This window comes from Cyprinodon tularosa, unplaced genomic scaffold, assembly GCF_016077235.1.
Source record: "Cyprinodon tularosa strain WSP-4 unplaced genomic scaffold, ASM1607723v1 ctg287, whole genome shotgun sequence".
Classification (NCBI taxonomy): domain Eukaryota; kingdom Metazoa; phylum Chordata; class Actinopteri; order Cyprinodontiformes; family Cyprinodontidae; genus Cyprinodon; species Cyprinodon tularosa.
In genome coordinates this window covers 940,865-962,382 of record NW_024038993.1, presented here as the reverse complement: position 1 = coordinate 962,382, position 21,518 = coordinate 940,865, and the positions used below count along the sequence as shown (strand labels likewise).

The 21,518-nt window shown below is 39.2% G+C and overlaps 1 protein-coding gene across 1 annotated transcript in view; it reads right to left on the bottom strand.

Moving 5' to 3' along the window:
* The window catches only part of LOC119787083 (xylosyltransferase 1-like), a 122,422-nt gene extending 102,009 nt beyond the window's left edge, over positions 1–20,413 (bottom strand). The window contains exon 1 of the mRNA XM_038290713.1: positions 20,020–20,413. Within this exon, the coding sequence (XP_038146641.1) occupies positions 20,020–20,301 (282 nt within the window). The 5' untranslated portion in view covers positions 20,302–20,413. The remainder of the gene's footprint in view (positions 1–20,019) is intronic.
* Positions 20,414–21,518: the final 1,105 nt, after the last annotated feature.

The window sequence follows — 21,518 nt, the reverse complement described above, 5'->3', positions numbered from 1 at the left end:
GCAGATACATGCATGCATTTGGCTATTTATTAATACATTCAGCAGCCATGCACTGAGAGCAAGTTAAGGGCATTCATTGCCGCTCCCTCAATTTGCTATTTATTGTTAGTAGGAAGGCATCTAACGATTGTTTTGCAAATGGAATAATCTGTTGATTATTTTTTCAATTAATCAATTAATAATCAGACAACAAAAGGGTCCTTAAAGAAGTTAAACCAGGTGAAACTAAAATATTTCCACAGGAGGAGTTCTGGATTGAACATATTGACAGACGAAAAAGTTTTTTTCATCTTAAATACAAACTGTTAACATATTTTTGTAAATTTTGATATAATTAGTGCTCTAAGTGGGTTGCTTTGTCAGCTAAAGACATGTTTTAGAGTCTATATACTCCATTTAACGATTAATCGATTATTTTTATTTTTATTTCTAACAGCTAAAAAATAGACATGAAAAGAGCTAATTACAGTGAAGTACAAATTTCAGCATTCTGTGACTCTAATAAAGTAAACTTTATTAAAGTAAATAAAGTAACTTTGAGATCATTTTGATAGCAGGTGGTAAACCAGCAGTTCAGTGGATTGCTTTTTCTGTTTTCGCTACAAATTTCTTCAGAAGAGCATTAAGATAGACTGCTGAAGTTGCACAAGAGAAAATCTTTGCAGCCTCCACCAGTCGCCAGGACTGTTCTGCTCATGGATTGGCTGGCTCACGAAGCCAGCAGTCTGAGCTAAGAGGTCTGTAAGTCTTTCCAACCAAACCAGCAGCTGGGCAACAATTTCGAAATGCATCAGAAATTGTGAGGTTGTTAAGCAGAAAGCCAAAAAAGAAATAAAAAAAGAAATGTCTCTCTTCAAACAGCTCAGGGTTTTTCTTGTAGAAGGCATTACGCTCTGAGCTTTGTATTTTTGTAACCTCAGACCTTTCAAACATACAAGTCAGTCAAGGAAAAAGCAGAAAAGCAGCCAGAAAGAACTTTGGTATCTCACTGAAACCATTGCCCCTCCTAATTATCTTCTGTTCCTCTGCCCTCTCTGCTTTCACTCACCAACAAGCCAATCCAAGCATTGTAATTTCTGTAGCCTACACCTCCGAGGCACGCCAGCCGATGCAATGAAACAGAAACTGGAAAGACATTTGGATGAGCTTGTCTGAGAGCAGAGTGAGAGAAGAGCAGGGGAGCAGAAATAGAAACAAAGAATGTGCCGTGAAAGCAATTGACGAGAAAGTGAGAGATTGAAGCGAAAGAGCAGGTCAGGTCCAATGGCAGCGGCAGCAGCAGAGTGAAAGTGATGATGTGATGGCACGATGATGATGGTGTTGATGATTCTCTGCTGTTAGGAAATCAGAGAGAAGACCGTATTATTATCACGCAGCTCAATTACACCACAATTTCTCCCTGGCTGCCACAGGCCTCTGTGGGGCTTCTCATTGAGGCTGATTTGAAGGACCTGCGGCATCTGGAGCGCCGCTGAACGTCTCAGCGGTGTCATGAAATACTCAAGGAGGTAGAGGAGGAGAAGGAAGAGGAGGTAAAGCGGATGATAAAGGAGAGGAAGTAGTCAAGGTGTACAAACATGCCAGCGTTAATGCCAGCATTAAGACCACATGAGCTCTCCGCTCTCGTAGCTGTCGACAAAGTAGAGGCAGACAGGAAAGAACAGCCGGGACGTAAATGCATCACTGATGGAGAAAAAAACACCTGCTCTGTAATGAGTGCGAGCTTTCCGACTTGTCCTAACATGAATACTGAAGAGCAGCTATTCAGGTGGTAAGCAGAGATGTTATGCATGAGCTGAGAGAGGAGGAAGAGGATGATTGAGATCTTTGTGTGTGTGTCTTTGGAGGCACGAACGTGATTGTGTTTGTAATTGGTCTCTGAGTGCTTTTCTGACTCAGAAGGGGGAATATTTTACAATTTTTACTATTCTGTGCAAGTTTCTTTAGTGGAGAACGATGCTGAAGAGGATGCTGGAAGTGCATGGTTAAATACATGAATAAATATTAATCTAAAACTGTCTATAATCTTAGAAAGGTGCCTCTAAATAAGTTGGAATATCAGTTAAAAGGGAATTTATTCCAGCAACTCAATTCAGAAAATGAAAGCAATGCATCATAGATTAGGCACAGACAGTCATGTGATTTATTTTAAATTTGATTATTATGGATTAAAGCCAATCAAACCCATACTTTAAGCTAGCTGCTAACAGACTGCTGTGACTAAGAAGCATTAGAGAGTTTAGTAAACTAAAAGTGAGAATAATAATCACAGAGAGAAATATAATCTGTGCTGCTGCCATCAACAGCTTTGTTTAAAAATGTTCAAGATTAGCCTGTTTTTCAGTGTAATCCTGTTTCTCTGACTGTGACTGGCTTGATGTGCTCTTTTCATCCTCCCAAATGGGAGTTGGCTCGGAGCTCGTCTGCCTGGCTGTGTTTCCTGGACGCATGTGGGGCTGGTTTAAAGTTCCGTTTTGTATCTCTGCTTCTTTCTGTATGCCTGTTTCTGTCTCCTTGAACCCCAGTCGGCCTCGGCAGATGGCCGCTCACACTGAGCCTGGTTCTGCTGGAGGTTTATTCCTGTTAAAAGAGAGTTTTCTTCTCCACTGTTGCTACAAGCATATTTGGTGTGAGGGATTGCCTTCGAGTCAATGAGTCAATGCAATTGGCTGCTTTTCCTAAGATAGAAAAAATTTACCCAATATGACTGGTTAAATCGTCCCTGTAAAGTGCCATGAGATTACATGTGTTGTGAAATGGCACTATATAAATAAACTGAATTTAAATTACTTGATTGTGAAGTAAAGTCCTTCCCTAATGACCATGGTACCATGGTGATTAGTTTACAAGTAAACTGGCATGATCACAATTAGCAAGAAGGTCTACAGAAATCATGCGCGCATATTTTACCTAAAGGCTCAAATAAGCAGTTATGACAGTGTTTGAGAAACAATCCATGAAACAAACACGATCCTTTCAAGTAAATAATCAACCCATATATTTAAATAATGTATATGTGCCAGACATACACTATATTGCCAAAAGTATTTGCTCACCCATCCAAATTATTGGAATCAGGTGTTCCAATCACTTCCATGGCCACAGGTGTATAAATTCAAGCACCTAGGCATGCAGACTGTTTTTACAAACATTTGTGAAAGAATGGGTCGCTCTCAGGAGCTCAGTGAATTCCAGCGTGGAACTGTGATAGGATGCCACCTGTGCAACAAATCCAGTCGTGAAATTTCCTCGCTCCTAAATATTCCACAGTCAACTGTCAGCTGTATTATAAGAAAATGGAAGTGTTTGGGAACGACAGCAACTCAGCCACGAAGTGGTAGGCCACGTAAACTGACGGAGCGGGGTCAGCGGATGCTGACGCGCATAGTGCGAAGAGGTCGCCAACTTTCTGCAGAGTCAATCACTACAGACCTCCAAACTTCATGTGGCCTTCAGATTAGCTCAAGAACAGTGCGCAGAGAGCTTCATGGAATGGGTTTCCATGGTCGAGCAGCTGCATCCAAGCCATACATCACCAAGTGCAATGCAAAGCGTCGGATGCGGTGGTGTAAAGCACGCCGCCACTGGACTCTAGAGCAGTGGAGACGCGTTCTCTGGAGTGACGAATCGCGCTTCTCCATCTGGCAATCTGATGGACGGGTCTGGGTTTGGCGGTTGCCAGGAGAACGGTACTTGTCTGACTGCATTGTGCCAAGTGTAAAGTTTGGTGGAGGGGGGATTATGGTGTGGGGTTGTTTTTCAGGAGCTGGGCTTGGCCCCTTAGTTCCAGTGAAAGGAACTCTGAATGCTTCAGCATACCAAGACATTTTGGACAATTCCATGCTCCCAACTTTGTGGGAACAGTTTGGAGCTGGCCCCTTCCTCTTCCAACATGACTGTGCACCAGTGCACAAAGCAAGGTCCATAAAGACATGGATGACAGAGTCTGGTGTGGATGAACTTGACTGGCCTGCACAGAGTCCTGACCTCAACCCGATAGAACACCTTTGGGATGAATTAGAGCGGAGACTGAGAGCCAGGCCTTCTCGTCCAACATCAGTGTGCGACCTCACAAATGCGCTTCTGGAAGAATGGTCAAAAATTCCCATAAACACACTCCTAAACCTTGTGGACAGCCTTCCCAGAAGAGTTGAAGCTGTTCTAGCTGCAAAGGGTGGACCGACGTCATATTGAACCCTATGGATTAGGAACGGGATGTCACTTAAGCTCATATGTGAGTCAAGGCAGGTGAGCAAATACTTTTGGCAATATGGTGTATTTTCTTCAGGCAATCACAGAAATTAAAGATGATATAATCACTTTCAAAAATTATCATTTTTTTCCACAAATAATCATCAAAAATCATCCAAATGCTGCATTTTGTCTAATCTTTTAAATTCAAGAAGTGAATATAATTCTTACTCTATTTCCTACAAACAGAGTTAAAAATTCAACCTTACACATTATCTGCTTTGTAAAAGCTATGTACTGGTAATTTGTACAATTACCTGACATTTTCTATTTACCAGAGCAAAGCCTTCTTACAGAGATGCACTGGAAGGATGGAGGTTAGAAGGAGATAAGCAAGGAAAGAAGAAAGCATGGCATTAAAGTAGGTAGGAGAGAAGGACAGAGGGGAGGCAGGTGACAACTGGGGAAGGGAGGACAAGATAGAAAATAGAGAACCATAAAAAAAGAGGAAGGGAGGTTAGTAGGACACATTTAAAGGAAAGTAGGAAGGCTGTAACAATGGAGAGAAGAGTAGGATGAAAGTAAGGGGGGAAGGAATGAGACAATAAAAATAATAGTAAGACGTACTAAGAAGGATGTGAAGAAAGTGAAAAAGGAAATAAGAAGAAATGCTTCTTAGTCTTTATTTCCATATTTATTCCAGACCTGGAAAAGACTCAAAGAAATTTCACAACTTTCCAAACTGGGAAAGTGCACTGATATAGGAAAAGTTAACATCCCTTACAAACATTTATAGAAGAAATTCTATAAGAAGTATCCTATTGGGAAATGCTGGAACCACATAGAAGCATGAACTGATTCTGTACCTTTCTAATTCAGTTTTCCAACATTCACAGGTACAACAATAAAAATAAAAAAAACTATTTAAAATCGGGTCTCTGTGTGTTTAGCGGAAAAGTCTTCAACGTCATATCCATATCCAAGCAACCCTAACAAGCCTTCACACCAAAAACGGGATCCCCTCCAGGATTACGACAGGATTTGAGTCAATATCGGATTTGTAGAAAGGAGGATAAGACATTTATCTTTTCTTTTCTTCTCCCCTTCAATGATATTTCCTCCAGCTCTTCTCTTTCTTGCATATATATATATATATATATATATATATATATATATATATATATATATATATATATATATATATATATATATATATATATATATATAGTTATTTTTTGTGTGTTCTCTCTTCCTTCTTTTCACTTTCCCTATTTCTTCTGCTCACACTCTCCCTCTAATCACTGAGACAAGTATTCTGAGCTTTCTGGCATTCAGCTTCAGTAGCAATAAGAAGGGAAAATAGGGAAAAAAAAGAGAAGGGAGAGGAAGAAAAGCACTGCTGTCAGTTCCTCTCTTCTTGCTCCACGGGAGTGGAAGGACAAAAGCTTTCCCTGACAGGCCGGATCGCTTCTATGTCTGCCCAGCCAACATGTCATCGGACTGTGTGTCTGCAGCAGAGCCATGCAGCCTTTTCGCTTTCTGCCATAGTTTTCCTCCCTGTCCCTTCAGGATAACAGAACACACTGAGATTAGTGCATGATGTGTTGAGAAAAGAGCATCAAGGGAGCGGCCCGTGCGCAGCATCATTAGTCTGCGTGGGTGTGATTACAAGTTCATGTGCATTCCTACTGAATACATGTGAATCAGCGTGTTCCCTGTCATCGGGGTAGAAAGAGGCAACGCTGCAATGATTTCAGAGAAGTGGGCAGTCAAGCTCTTTACCAATGACATGCGACTATTACAGTTGAAATACAAGCATGCTCCACACTCTTTAATGACCTACTGTAAGTATTCATGGAGAATGCTGCAGGGGACGCAGCAGAGATGTTAGATATACTGAAAGTCATCAGCGCTAAAAGAAAAGTAAAAAAACAGAAAGGAAACGTCAAGAGAACAGATATGTGGCTGCCACTTCTAGCCACATTACCCTCAGCCTCTCATCACATCAAACTTGACAAACAACATCATAAAGATGAAAATTCACTTACTTTTTATGCACCATTACCGGAAAGATGCCAGATCCTCTTCTAAATAAACTGCTAGAAATAAGTAAGAAGCAGCACCATAAAAGCTGATTGATTTTAATTGTGCTGCATGAATGAAAGTTAGAGTCATGCTGTTTTTTAGCTGTAGTAATTCCCATATTTTATGCTCCTATGAAATCCCTTTATTCAAGTAGCTAAATTCTTTAAATAAATTTGTTTAACGCCCCATTTATGTGATATAATTAGAAAGTGAATGTATTTTATTCTAAATGAAATTAGAATCTTAACAGGATTGAATGGTTGGTTGTCAGAGAATCAGGGTTGGGGTTAGATTAGGCATTACGAGATTTACAGAATGTTAAAACTTTTGTTGAAATCTTTTTTTGTTTTTAACAGTGTTAAAGCAATAATGAAAACAGAAACGCACGAGTTGTTCATATAGCTGCTAAAAAATTGCGTGGCAAGTGGATTGATTAAGCTTAAGATTATCTTTGCTTATGCATCTCTTTTCGACCACATTTTTTTCTTCCAAATAACTTTCCATTAGCACACATAATATGCACCTTCTTTGGCTGTATCCTGGGTAACTGTCAACTCAACAGTCTCATGATTGTGTATCCCATAATATATAAAAAGTAAGCCTTATTTTTTTTATGATCAAGATCTTATGTACTGTTAATAAATGTGAGAAACTGGAATTTGAGTTTTTAGTAGGCGTAAGCAACAGTGATAGAAATTTTAAAAAGTACAATCTCTTTAAATATATCAAACATACCTCTTTTTTATTGAAATACTCATATCAATGAAATTTTCAAGGACATCATTTATTTTGCAGTATTAAAGTATTAAAAAAATCAAAAACTAGAAAATCACAGAGAGAGCATACCTCCATCAAGCAGCAAATTTCCCCCCAAATTGTGATTTACACCTACAGCTAAAACTTGCAAATGATGTGGATGATTCCCAAATTTAATTGTTCTTGGTGCGAGGCACACCTCTGTCGAAAAATTGAAGTTTTCAATTGATACTGATAACAAAAAAACAATGTTCCCTCGTGTTTTTGTATAAATACCTCCAGATTTTTTTGAGTCCGATGCTAAGGCTGTCAATACTCACTGTTGCCATCCTCTGGTTTACTGGGGAACTGCTTGTTCTGCCAAATATCCCTATCTCCCAACGTTAGATAATCTCTGAAAAAAATCCTGTATTTGGATTATGATCTGGATCATCACCAAAATTTTATGGATTGGTCCTTAGCATGAGGGGCAACTATGATAAAAATGTAATTAAAATCCGTCCATAACTTTTCAGGTTATCCTGTACACGTAGAGACGAACATACAAATTTCTAAATACATAACCACCTCAGTGGAGGTTAAAAAAAAAATCTGCTCCTTTTCTCCAATGAAACACGAGCAAAACAAGATGATGCTGGTCGGTTAATTAGTCAGGTTATCAGCTCATGTTACTAGTCTACATTTGGCTGCTTAAATTGCAGCAAGTAAATTTACAAAAAAAACACCTTTATGGACTAGCTTGCATTTAACTAGTCTTCACTAACTATCTAAGCTGCCAGTTTCCTGTATCATTCTGCATGTCAAGTAGGGCTGCAACTAACGATTATTTTAAAAATCGATGAATCGGCCGATTATTTTTTCGATTAATCGATGAATCGGACAAAAAATTTTTTTTATATTAACCTCTTTATTCCATAATAAACACTTTAGACAGAACAAACAAGCACACAAGTACAGGTTGCTTCAAATTATAAATTGTATTTGGAATAAAAATGAGAGAACTAGGGGTGCTAAAAAACACATCCTCCAAAGACAGATATTTACATGGAAATGTGGCATATAATTAATTGACATATTACTGATCTTGCTGGATTTTATTCTGCTTTACTTCCATAAATTGCAGGATCTTCTTTACTTTATCTTTGCCAGAAGATTTAAACTTTAAAAGCCTTGCCCTCATAATTTGCAAGTTAATTTATTTATAAAGTAAATATAAACGCTGCTTAAGCTAATTCAGATGAAATTAAAAGTAAAATAAGTAGCCAACCTTATCACTGTCTGTAACCTACTAACACGGTAAGGAAAGCATCAGATGAGCTACCTGAGAAACTAACGTTACGTTTCCCCACTTTAAAACCAAACAAACATGGTGGTTCCGTGCCATGTTCATTTGTTTTGACAAAAGTTGCATGTTACAAAGTTTTTCACTTTACAAAGCGCAGGCAATTTTAATTATTGTGATCAATTTGCGCCGTCAATCCCGGTGCATGCGCGCTTCATTTGCAGTCTGGACGTTGAGGGTAAACATCCTGCGGCTCTGACTGCAGCGCTGAGAGGGACTCCTGCGGGAGCGGGGGGAGGCGCTCCACGGCAGAGTAGGAACGATACATGCTTTCACGTAAGAGTCTCCAAAAGCCGCCAGTGACACCGTAAAAAGTCGCCAGATTTGTCGCTATTCGCTTTTTTGAAAAATAGTCGCTGGAGGGGTCTGAAAAGTCACTGAGTTGGCAACACTGCACCTGCAGCGCTGACTCGCTCTGCTGTATTTTTTTTTTCTTTCCCCGTTTCAGTCAAGTGGATGTGATGACGGCGGCCACGGATGACGCATTAATCGCGCGACACAACTAATCGATGATGAAATTCGTTGCCAACGCTTTTAAAAGTCGATTTTTATCGATTTTATCGATTCGTTGTTGCAGCCCTAATGTCAAGCCACTCTATTGCTGTCTGTCTGCTCTCGCTTGTTTGCTGCGATCCAGCCTCTCCATCACCTCAACATCCACCCAAAAGCTCCAAGGTCAGAGACTGTTTTCAATCCCCTTCTACACAGCAGATCATGTTCAGGAGTGCAGATAATCATCACTCGATATTTTTAGCAACATCCACATGAGAAGATGAAGCTGAGGCCAAGATGTCAAACTAACCCTCATTCTATATTCCTTTATAATTGCATTTTAACATGAGTTGTCGGGCTGAACTGTGGTTTTCTAACCCTGTTACCTTAATCCCAGTTGAGTGATAGGTAGTAGTTTCCGCACTGTGGCAACAGGGAAGAGATATATGGAGATGTGCACAGATAAACATGGATCCATGTTCCTTAAGTAACAGTACTGTTTGGTGATTGTGGAAAAGATGAGAACTATTTTGGTCATTGACACTAGGTAGCAAGAAAATAAATAATCATAATCAAGGCGTATAAGGGTTTCCAACCTCAAAAAGGTTTAAAGTCATTTTAATCAAAACCAAAAGAAAGAGACTGAATGAGCCTAATTTATCTCTGGCTCTGTAGAAATGCAGGGATGCATGCATCCATACACTGCTGGTCAGCTGGCTAAAAAAAAGCTTAAAAACGTTTTGCCTTGTTTAGAAATAAACACAATTATATGATGCTATACATTATGAACAGCAGGTTGTTTTTAACACTCTCATATCGTTACGTGTTTTAAAACAAGAGAGAATTAAATCATTTTTAAGGTCGAGGATAAGGTGAGTGTGTACGAGGAAAGCGGGAAGCAGCAGAGATGACTGGGCTGAAGCTGTTATTGTGTGAGGATTGCGTGTTTGTGCACAATTGGATATTTGACAGAGTTGCAGCTTTAATTGATGTTAAATATAGGGCTTTGTTAGAGTAGATTTGAGAGGAGAGAAATTAACTGTAGTTATGATCTTTGATTTTTAGAGATCAGACACACAAGGGCCCCACACTGAGCTTGAAGTGCACACAGATTCTAGTGTGCTGATTGGAATTATACCTCACTGAAGCTGAGGAAAAAAGAAAACTATTGCAGAAACATAACAATTGCAACTCTAAGCACTCATGTGGGGTCGTTTACCAGCACTGAATCTAAATAGAATGTACAGATCTTCATCAATTATCTGCAGTAGAATCCTTTACACTAGAATACCTTTTTGAGAGCTGGATGGCACAAGAAGCTGCATGATGCAAACGGAACCACAATGGTTTTAAAGGAGACCCATTTCTCTGCAACTGCACAACATTTAGGACTGCAGTCAGGGATCATACCAAAAATATTTTTAAATCATAATCCAAACCTATTCCACTTCCAATGTTTGCTTTTAATCAAACAGTAAAGCTTTTAAAACACAATTCTAAGCAGTTTCTGCTAAAAGCAAAACTAGTGTGATTTATTTATCTCTTTCCAGACTATTATGACCATCTGTCCAAATAAGAAAAACCAACACCAAGAAGACCAGTAGCAGTCCTCCTCACATCTGCAACACGTACCACTTTAATGCAGAGTAACTGCGCACACCCTCTGCTGTTAAACCCCCGACACATACTGTTTTGCTCCTAACTCGATGCTGCAGTTATCCATTTGCCCTATTAACCATAATATGGTAATGGAGCCTGCGCTGCTCTCATCGTCTAGGCAGGAGTCAATATAATTGACCGGACTGTGTGAGTCACTCCCCTGTGTTTTCTGTTTGCAAAGACATGCGTAGTGTTTTCAGCAGTGTAACACCTGTTGAATAGCTGTTGTCTCGTCACACAATGACAGCAAAGTAACAGAAGAAAGACAGAGAAAAAGGGGTCTTCCTCCGCTGCAAATACATTGCATGCATGCACAGTGCACTGAAGAGTCCATTCAACACCTGTGCTGCACAATGGGCCTAGCAGGGAAGTCTGTCTTGTTGCGTTAGAGTCGCTATGGATACACAACTTGTGTTTTTCTGCACATCATTTCACACAATTTCAGGACCCCACACTGACACTTCTGACAGTTTCCACATTAGTGGCATCGACTTAGGGAAGTAACATGACAGGGCTTTTGCATTATGGTAATGATAAAATGTTTTTCCAGTTGTGGAATGAACGGCACTGTCATGTGTACAAATTACAGTTCAGCATCAAAGTATTTCAGGTTTTCAGCAAGTCTCTTTCAAGTCTCTCAGGTGCACACTTCTTCCTTTAGATCTGAATATGTTCCCAACCTCTCTCCCTGGTTAATGACACTTGAAAAAGGAGCTCTCCGTGTGAAAATCAAAATACGTTTTTGATAGACGGGCATGCTGCACTACACTCTACCCCCTGATGCAGACTTTTACAGAATAACATGCTATTGTTATAAAGATTGGGCAATTAAGAGTTTTAAAATCACACAGAGTCTCTTTGGGAGTTTTTCCCGAACTGTAATCAGGTATGTATAAAGATCTGTTTAAAGCAGGAAAAGCTCACGATCATGTCAGAACAATTTACTTTTTGGGAGAGCCAATTTAAATGCCAATCACCACTCAAGAGTGGCTTTGATGTGTTACGAAACCCTGAGCTGACAGTGACTGGTGCATGAAGCCGAGCAGGAACAAACGGCACCCCCAGGAATGGCAATGTGAGAATGAAGTGGACTTGACATGTGGGAAAGGTGGGGGGGGGCGGCTTTATTACAGAGTGACTGAAATCCCTTTCATTATAAATGAAAATGCCGGCCCTTAAATAATGACACCATTAAAAATGTCACACCAGACAATGGCAGGCTTTTGTTTCACTTTAGTAAAATATGCTGCACTGGTTGGATCTGCCAGATTCAGTAAGAAGCAACAAATTGTTCAAATGAATGGAGAAGAATGATGATTAGTCTAATATTAAGCTTGGTTTGCAAGCTTCATATTCTCCGCCTTAGATAAGGAGTGAGTGTGTCCCAGCTGATATGTTGGCTGAGATCAAATGCTGTCTGTTTAAAGAGATTAAAATATTAATCTAAATAATCGGGATTAATTGATTATTTAAAAAATCATCAACTAATTTAGTAATCGATTAATTGTTAACTGGAGCGTGGAGACTCTGGAACATCCTGCAGCTGACAGAGGAATCCACCTTGAGCAGTTGTAAAAAAACATATAAACATTTTGTAATTAAGAAAAAAAAAAACTGGTTTAATTACAATAAAGGTCTTCTTTAAGGAATCTTTGGCTATCCTATTATTAATTGATTAATCAAAAAAATAATCGACAGATTAACCAATTTGCAAAATAATCTTTAGTTGCAGCCCTAATCTGTTTAAAAAGATGAAATCACTATTTATTTATTTATACTTCAAAGAAATAGCATATCACTCTAGATGGCATCAAGTCTGACTATAGTGTATAACTGCAGTGTTGGGAAATAGTAGGTTTGCTTTACTTATTTCTTCTGTTTTTGCTTACTCACCACATTAAGATTTCAAACACATCTCCGTAAAGGACAAAGTTAACCTGAAAAAAATTAGGAGGAAGCTTTTAAATAATGACAATTTACATTTCAAGTTATTTAAACCAAAATTCCTCTCCTTTAAAACTAATTTTGCGCCAATTCTCACAACTGGTGATGCCCCTCTTAGACCAGCAACTGCCAGAGAGAAATGAAGGTAACTTGTAAGGTCTCTTTTATATGACCAGGAACTTTGTCCATTCGCCTTAGCAAACTTGTTTTAAACTAACATCAGTGGAGGGATTGAAGCATACGTTCCCTGATCATTTTTTTCACAGCATATTTAATGGAATTAAACTTGGGATTTGACTAGGCCCATCTGAAATGTTCCTTTGTTTTTATGTGTAAGCAACCCAGAGATAAAGCTACTGCTGTGTTGTGGCTTGCTTTCATCCTATTATTCATTTAAATATATCAAATAGGTACTAACAACTTTAACTAGATCATCTTCATCAGCAGCGATGCAGAAACTTATTTTCTTCCCTCTCTTTCAGCGGCTTATTTGATGGCTAAGAAGTCCTCCCAGAAGACTGACATTTTATACCATCACAAACAGTTTCCCTCATTTAATAAATTATTTTATTTTATTTCATTCTGAATTAAACAGGTTAGTGCTATGGAAACACAATGGCTGATTTAAACCTGTGTTTACTTCCTGTGAAGGAGACAAACAGGAAAAGCCAAAGGATATTGATGAGCTCCTGAAAAAGCTAGAGGAACTAAGGAACCCAGGCAACACACATTCGACTCAACATCGAACAGCTGACCACCCCTCCTTCCTTCATTCAAGAAATAAGAGTTAAAGAAAAGGGTTCTTCATAAAAAAAGAAGACTTATTTTCAATAATTTATTTTAATAAAAGATAAATTGCCTTCCAAAGCTGATCATCTCAAAAAACACAAACAGAATTTGGCTGCTGCCAAACACTTACGCGTCAACATCCTTGTTTATGTTATTGAAAAAGTGGTTTCCAATTACTTTTTAACTGAATCTCAGAAATGCTAAAAGCCTAAAAGCTTAAATAAAAAATCAATGTTTTTGTTTTTTCATGATTATCGAGGGTTTTTTATTATTAGTATGGCAGTAGTTAACTCAATCCCAATGACATTTCTCTGATCTTCATATTTGGATAGCTCTGATTTGGAAAGAAAATGCAGAGTATTAAAAATGGTATTTGCTAACCGCTACTAACCACACTAAATCTGAGAAGTGTTTTTTTTTTTTTTTACCACCAGGTATTAACAAGTTGCATAGCAAGAATGATGGTTTCCTTCAAACTATTTTAGAGGGACTGGCAATCCATTTTAGGGCTGTTTTTTTGTTTTTTTAGTGTGTAACTTCTGCTGTTAACAATAACTATTAATTAGGAGAATGCAAACTGTACTCTTATAAAGGAAAACAACTCAAACTACATGTAAAATACATCTTGATTTTTTTAATTTGAGCTCAAAACATGCAGCGTTTGTATGAAGACCGGGTTGACTTTATCTCCCATTGCTAAAAAATTTCCACACAGCAAACTGAAACTATTCTCCCAAGGAAGGCCAAAATGATCATTTCTAAATGAGAGCGTGGTCTATCCATGTGTCAGTGTGACTCAGTACTGTGATCATAGACATGCCACGATGAATCATTTTGCTAATGTGGTTGGAGGACAAATCCTAAGGGAATGAAGCACACAGTTCCGAAAGATGTAGACTTTGCATCATTGAAAGCAACAATAACCCTTCTGTATTTGGGTCACAGTTCAATCTGTTCATTTAAAGTTTGACCCTCTCAAATCTCACTTGCTCATAAAATGTCTGAAGTTTGGATAAAATATGTATCCAGTCATCTATTATACTGTCTTAATCCAGAAATGGACGGTGGAAAAAAAGCTTATAGGTACCAGGTTTTTTAAATATTGGGTCATTTACATGACCTTTGTTGTTTAAAAAAATAAAATAAAACAGTTTTCAATGGAGGTTCGGTAAGACTAAAATCTATATTTTATTGCAAATGTGAGCTTCTTCAACAGATATAAGTGTTTTATGTGGCATCACAATGTTAAGTGTCTGCAATTGGTTGTTAAGGATGAATTTATTGTTGGCAACTATCCTCTAAGTGTGTGCATCCATGCAATGTGCAAATGTAACATTTAACCTGAAGAATGGAGTCTCCCTGAAGAAGATGGCCCTCTCTGAAATAGATGACTGTGCTATAGATGCTAATGATCCAGGGGTGTTAGCATACAGAGCAAGGAGAAATACAGCAACATTGTGATGTATTTATTCTGATGTGCTCATTGTGATTTTACTAGTGTAGCGCCAATGCCATTTTTTGGCCCTGATACCCGATATCTGGCTGTGCAGTATTGGCGGATGCGGATACAATACCGATTCCATCTGTTTGAAATGTATGTGTGCGTGTATATATATGAAGAACTGCATACTACTTGGATGTAAAATAATTGCCATCATGGCTTTTTCAAGCTGCTGCCTACCTTTGTGAAGCAGGAAAAAGACTAATACAAAGTGAATCCAGTAGAACATTTTATTGCCTACCTGGAATGGGTGACAATAATGAATAAACTTTTGGCTCTCAAAATGGTATCAGTGCCCTATTTGTTGCTACTCGTCGGTATTGATACCAACATTTTAGTGCTGCATTAGGGCCGTGCCCGTTACTGGTATGGGTATCTGTGCAACACAAATTTTTACCCATAAATATAACATGGTATGATTTTATGATATTGTGAAGTCATATTTGAAATAGAAAAAAAAATGTCAACAACATTCTTTTCATCCGATATATAAAAGGAGACTTTTATATTTGCACTGATTAAATATCTGTTTAAGGGGGAAAAAAACAATCAAACAAATCAACTGCAGTACCAAGAACCAAGAATCAAATTTACATTGAATACGGACATTGGGTAAAAGTTTGTCTGGATCTTAACAAATGCTGTCATTTCATTGCTTGCGGTCTAGAGGGTATCCCCACAGTTATCCAATTCCCTCAGTTCCATTTCGTTGGCCTAAAAACAAATCTGAACATAAAGCACAACATTTCTTCTGTCCACCCTTGAGGTTAAACAAACTTTTAGGACAGAGGTAGTGATCTCCTGTGCTTTGTTTTGGGAAGTTTAGAGACACGTGGAAAAAGAGGGGTTAAAAGGACAGACCTAAAAATCTAATATAAGATCAGGTCAATACAGTTAAAAAAACCACGTTGGTCATGTCGTGGCCTGATTACAGCCAGACTGATAGAATCAAGAAACAACTTCATTTCAAGGAAACAAAATATTTCTAAGTCTAAACAGATTTCAGAACAGATGAGAAGCAAAATCACTGATCTCTAGTAGCTTAGATCTCCAGCTAAGTGTGGTGGGTGTCTTTATTCACAAATGACAAAAAAACAGAACAAAGTTAAATGCTTTTGTAGCACCTGGCTGACAAAAATTAAGCAACAAATCATCCATGAGATTAAATAATAACCTAGAAGAACATCTAAAGCACTGCAGACCTCACTCTACTCATTTAAGAACCATAAGCTGTCATATTGCCATCATTTTTTGAGCTTTCTTAAACTCAAAAACACTTAGAGTTTGCAGCAGAGCGATGATCATATTTTGAATTGTTCTAGTTAAAGTCTATCCACAGCAATTCTCCAAAGTGGACCCTGTCTAAACTCCTCCACGGTGAAGCTAAAGTCCCATTACAAGGGTTGTAACTGTAGTTATCGCTGGCAAGAAATCAAGATACACATTTTCAGAATTGTTGTTTCTATCAGGTATATTTTCACAGAGATAAAAAAATATATTAAAAGTACAGAGAAGATAAAAACATCTACACATATTTAAGTACAGTTTTGTGCTTCACTAGGTTTAGTAAAAGAATAAAGCCAATCCTTTAGAGACCAACCCTGCACCTTACAAGTATCTGGCTTAGTTTGCTCTGGAAAAATAACTAGCATCCTTATATGATAACTAATAATTACTTGTGGTGAGGTAGGACATGTGTTATTAAGTTCCTGTGGAAAAGTTTAGGGAGAAGAGTCAAATCCACACTGGACCAGATGGTTTGCGATGCATTCATTGCCATAGAAAACCATTTGGAAAACCTGATGCAATGGAAAACATGTACATCAGAGGTAACTTTTCCATTTTTACCATGACTAAGGGGAAAGTCTTTACAACGGATGTTAGCTTTAAACTCCTGCTGGGCAGGGGGGTGGGGGGTGGGGGTGTCATGATAGAATATGAGGGCTGGGGCAGAGGGAAAGAAAAAGCTGATGGCCAGATGTGAAGCTTTTCAAAGCTTTTCTCCAATCTGCTGCTGTGGGCAAGTTTCTTCAGCCCCACCCTTAGAAGCCTCTTAATGATAATTGTGACATTAAGACTTGTAATAAATGATTTGAGGTGAGAGACAAGAGACAAAAGCCTAATTAATAGATATGGAACTTTTGGGAGATGATAGATGTTCAACAGGTAGTCAAAGTCACCAGCTCAGAGTTTTTAAGTAGTGAAGCTGCAAACAGACAGCTCTAAGAATAAAAACAATTGTCTGCAATCTTCAAAGAGCATTTCTCTCAAAAGCAACAGAAACAGACTCTAATGGCAGCTGTGGTTTCTGCCTGCTGGGATGATGCATCTAAATATATGCATAATTTTCCCCTGTAACACAAGTTATCGTGTAGAAATGCTCCCTATTGTCAAAGTCTGGCTCCTGGCTCATTCTGTTCCAGATCAAATTCTGCTCATCCTTCCCTCAGATGCATTGCCTCATATAGCATCAGTTGGTACTTGTGCGTCAGTCTTACACAAGGCAAGGCAGGCTTGCCAGCTAGCAAACACTCTCAGACACACGGGCTTAGAATTAAAAAGGAATGAAAAAGGAGTGATTTGGTAGGGGAGAGGATGTGTATGTTGAACCTGGGGGTATAAGTAAACAGTGTGGGTCAGAGACTGGAGTTGTATGATTTCCCCCCATCCACTCAAAACAGATAATCACAGAGTGGAGATTTTTAAAAATCATCATCATATCCTAATCAATCAGCTGGATAGTAGTTAATTTTCCGTTTTTGAGCAATGATAAACAAATGGTGAAAAATCTACATAATATAAAAGATTAACTGATTAATCGCAGTGCTTGGAACTGACAACTTTCTCTTAATTGACCAAGTAAATCCTAAAAAAAATTTAAAAATAATTAAATTAACAAACATTCCTGCAGGTTTTCATCTACAAACAAATTAACTACACTGTGTATTTTAATACATTTTTTATTTAGTTTAATAAAAAAGTAATGGATACTTTGGTTCATAAGTGCAGATAATCTCAAATATTTGTTTTTATATCTGACTTTAAAATGCAGCTTCCATTGAAAGACTTGCAGTACATTTCCATCCTTTTCTATATCAATACTCTCTCAATATTGGATGAATCATCATGGACCAGGAAAGCCCTGTTTTTTTATATAATCATTAAAATCAATAACTGGAATTAGTGGATGAGACCAGACAGTTAACCAGAAATTATGATTGGCCTGGAAATGCTTGATCGGTGCATTTCTTTCACAAGGTGATTTAACGTTCCACAAACAGAAGAAAGTGCCCCAGTCCCAAAGATAAAAAAGCCCCTCTTAGGGGGTTGTTTTAACAATGAAACACAACTGAAGAAATCAGCATCAATGCAGCATGAAAAGGTTCTGACATAACTAATCTGGAGTAGCAGTTATGTAATTCATGTGCAGCACAGTAATTCAATGCAGCGCATCATAACAACTCCCTAATGTGCTGTAATTTCTCCTAATTTCCCTCAAGATTTGAATAAAGAATAGGCTGGTGTACCAGATAAAAGCACGCTGAGAAGCATAACCATGTAGGAGTCTAACAAAAATATTGAAGTCTAAGTGACTCAAAAAAAAGCCTCCTCGCCTTGACTTTGATCCCAAACTGTTTATTTTTTCCAGGTCTGTACATCTGCAGGAGCTCCAGGAGGTTGTATTACACGCATAATATCCACGTTTAAGCTAGAGCTCTTCCTACCTGCACTTAAATGACCGGTGCCGGCAGGCAGGCAAAACATGTCTGATTTCCAGTTATTTACTCTCATACACCAAAAAAAAAAAAAAAATGTGATGCACTCTGTAATCTGACTGCTTTTAATCAGAACGTCTGCAATATTTACTGCAGTGGCTCAGCTCAGAAAACATGGGCCAGCCTTTGTTCCCTAAGTGCATTAACATTAGCCATCTCCCTGTCGCCGGTTCTCCACTGTTCCTTCATTGGACCACATTAGTTAGATACCACTGCAGACTGAGAGCAACCGAAAAGAGCTGGTGGTTTTGGAGATGCTCTGACACAGCCATTACTGCTCAGGTTATGTCAGACTTTTTAAAATCCTTATCCTTGACAATTTTCCTTTTAACACATAAAATCTGAAGACCTCATGTTTACCTGCAGCCTAAAACATCCCACCTCCTAGCAGCATGTGATCACTTCATGACCGATGAGGAAATAATCACTGTGGTGTTTTCTTTACCCATCAGAGGTTATCATTTTATAGCTGTCATGTGAAGGGAAATGCAATACAACTCACAGCTCCTTAATCCTTTAAAACAGCTTAACAACAATTCAAGAGCTCAATTTTTATAAAAAATATTCTAGATAGAGTTAGTTTTCATTGTGTATTTGATTAAATTGATATATTCCATATATGCAAATTGAGAAATTTAAAAATAAATATTCTAGTAAAAGGAAAACAGTTAAAACTTGACATACTGCAAATAAAATCAAAGCAAATTAATAAATTTGCAGCCTTCAAAAATATAGCCGCTAGAATGGATTGCCCCATTTGATTCAGAATATATAAAAGACTTCAAGATAAAACCAAAGAAAACGTCCTATCAAAATACCCAAAAGGTTTCAGGTTTATACTAAGCAGCACAGCCAAAGTTATTAAAAAGTAAGGACCAATGACATCTAAAAGGACTGAATGGGATCCTAAAAAATATATAAATAAAACAGCTCCAGCTGATTTGTTCTGTCTCTTATATTCAATTTGGAGACTCTAATCCCTGTGCGCTCATCAAAACCAACCCTGCAAATTAGGTTACCTTTCCGTTTGGCTTTGCAGAGACAGTGCTGCTGAGCGGTGCGTAAACTGTAGAGCTGAAACACCAAATAGACCCTGACAGGTATGACTACCACCCCAGACAGGAGCTCTAATGCCTGCATCTTCACAGCTGCTGTCTTAGAAAAGGATTTATTTATTTTTCTCTCCTTTTTACCCTTTTGATCCAAACATACCCTTAACTGATTTCACTCTGCTTTGGCTGTCCTTTCATTCCAGATGCACTGGATGCCTAAACGGCGGCATGCTTTGCATTTTGCTCATCATTTCTGTTTAAAGAAAGCCATGCAATGATTATGAATCCATGCAGAGGCCCGTTTGTCTCCAGAAAACATGGACCCAAACACAGGGCGTTTAACCCAGCCTGCCGGCTGCTCCATCCCCCCCAATGAGGTGCTTCACACCGAAATTGCGATGCGGCCACACGGCCAGAGAGCAGCTGTCTTACCGGCTGCTGTATGAGGCGAGCCGCCCCCCTCCCAGCTGGAGGAAGATGCTGCTGCCGCTGCTGGACTCCGCGCTGGAAATAGTCGCTGCCGGCGGCTCGTCTGCCAGCGACCCGCTCCCTCTTCTCCCGCACGCTGGAGCCTGCGTTTTCTCCCTCTTCGCCGGAGTCGAGGGTGCTGAAGTTCCACACAATGAGGGTCTGCACCAGCAGGACCGTGAGGGCTGCGATCAGGGCGGACCGGGAGCGGCGGGCCAGCCTGCGAGCACAGGAGCCGCCGACCATGTTCGCACGGCGCGCTGCGCGGAGCTGGAGGAGCGTCTGCGGCTCGGAGCGAATGGGGAGACGAGATCAGAAGAGTGGAAGTACAGAGGCAGGCAGGAGAGGAGGAGGAGGAGGTGGCGGTGTTAGTGGAGGGAGGCTGAGCTTTATGGTAGCGGGGGAGGCGAGGAGGAGCGTGGAGAAGGAGAGACAGGGGGCCACCGTGTGGTGGAAGCCGACGGAGGGACGCTCCAGGCGCTATCACACTACTTCCACTTCAATCTCTGTGTGAAGGAAATTAGTGCACATTTTAATCTACGAAAGGAGGAATTTGGATGATATCAAATAGGTCCAGGTAATTGCAAATATGGAAATGTTCACTTAGCGCTATTAGAAGGCAGAAAATGAGAGAATTACTGGGCCTTTAGGGCTTCTTCACAGACAACCTAACTGATGTCAAGGAGGGCATTGACTGGATGTCCTTAGCTTCATCTGTGCCCTAGGCAGCTTCACTAATTCATATTCTTCACAGGAACTACTTTTCAGATAGTAGTTCAGTTTAAAGAGAGCTGTACAGTCAGCCTCGGCAGATGGCCGCTCACACTGAGCCTGGTTCTGCTGGAGGTTTCCTGGTAAAAGGGAGTTTTTCCTCTCCACTGTCGCTCCAAGCATGCTTAGTGTGAGGGATTGCATTTGAGTCAATGAGTCGATGCAATCAACTGGTTTTTCTTAGATAGAAAACTTTAAATGAATTTGACTGTATGATCTGGTGAACTGTAATCCCTTTGGGATTCTACTGACTCAAAAAGAACCATTTACAAAAATGGAAAAATATACATGGTACTGAATCTTCCCAGGGTGCCATAAACAAGAAATAAAAAATAAATAGACTTGGCAATCATGTTATTAGTCAACATGGGGCTGATAGTGTGTTGGTCTGGGACTGCTTTGATGCTTTACGAAGTGGACAACATGTCATTATGGACAGCTATAAATTCTGCTCTCTGACAGGAAATCAATAAGAAAAATGTCTGCTTATCTGACCTAAACTTATATATATATATGGGTTATACAGTAGGACAATGAAGGACATTGGCATGTGCACCTTTGGATTTCTGAAAATAACAAAAAAAAGCAATGAATCTACAGTGCACTAATCAAAGTTTGGACTTGGATGTTGTGGCACTCTAAATACAGTTGTAGTGGTTTAAGCATTCCTCTTCAAGCCAAAAGCCAGCTGA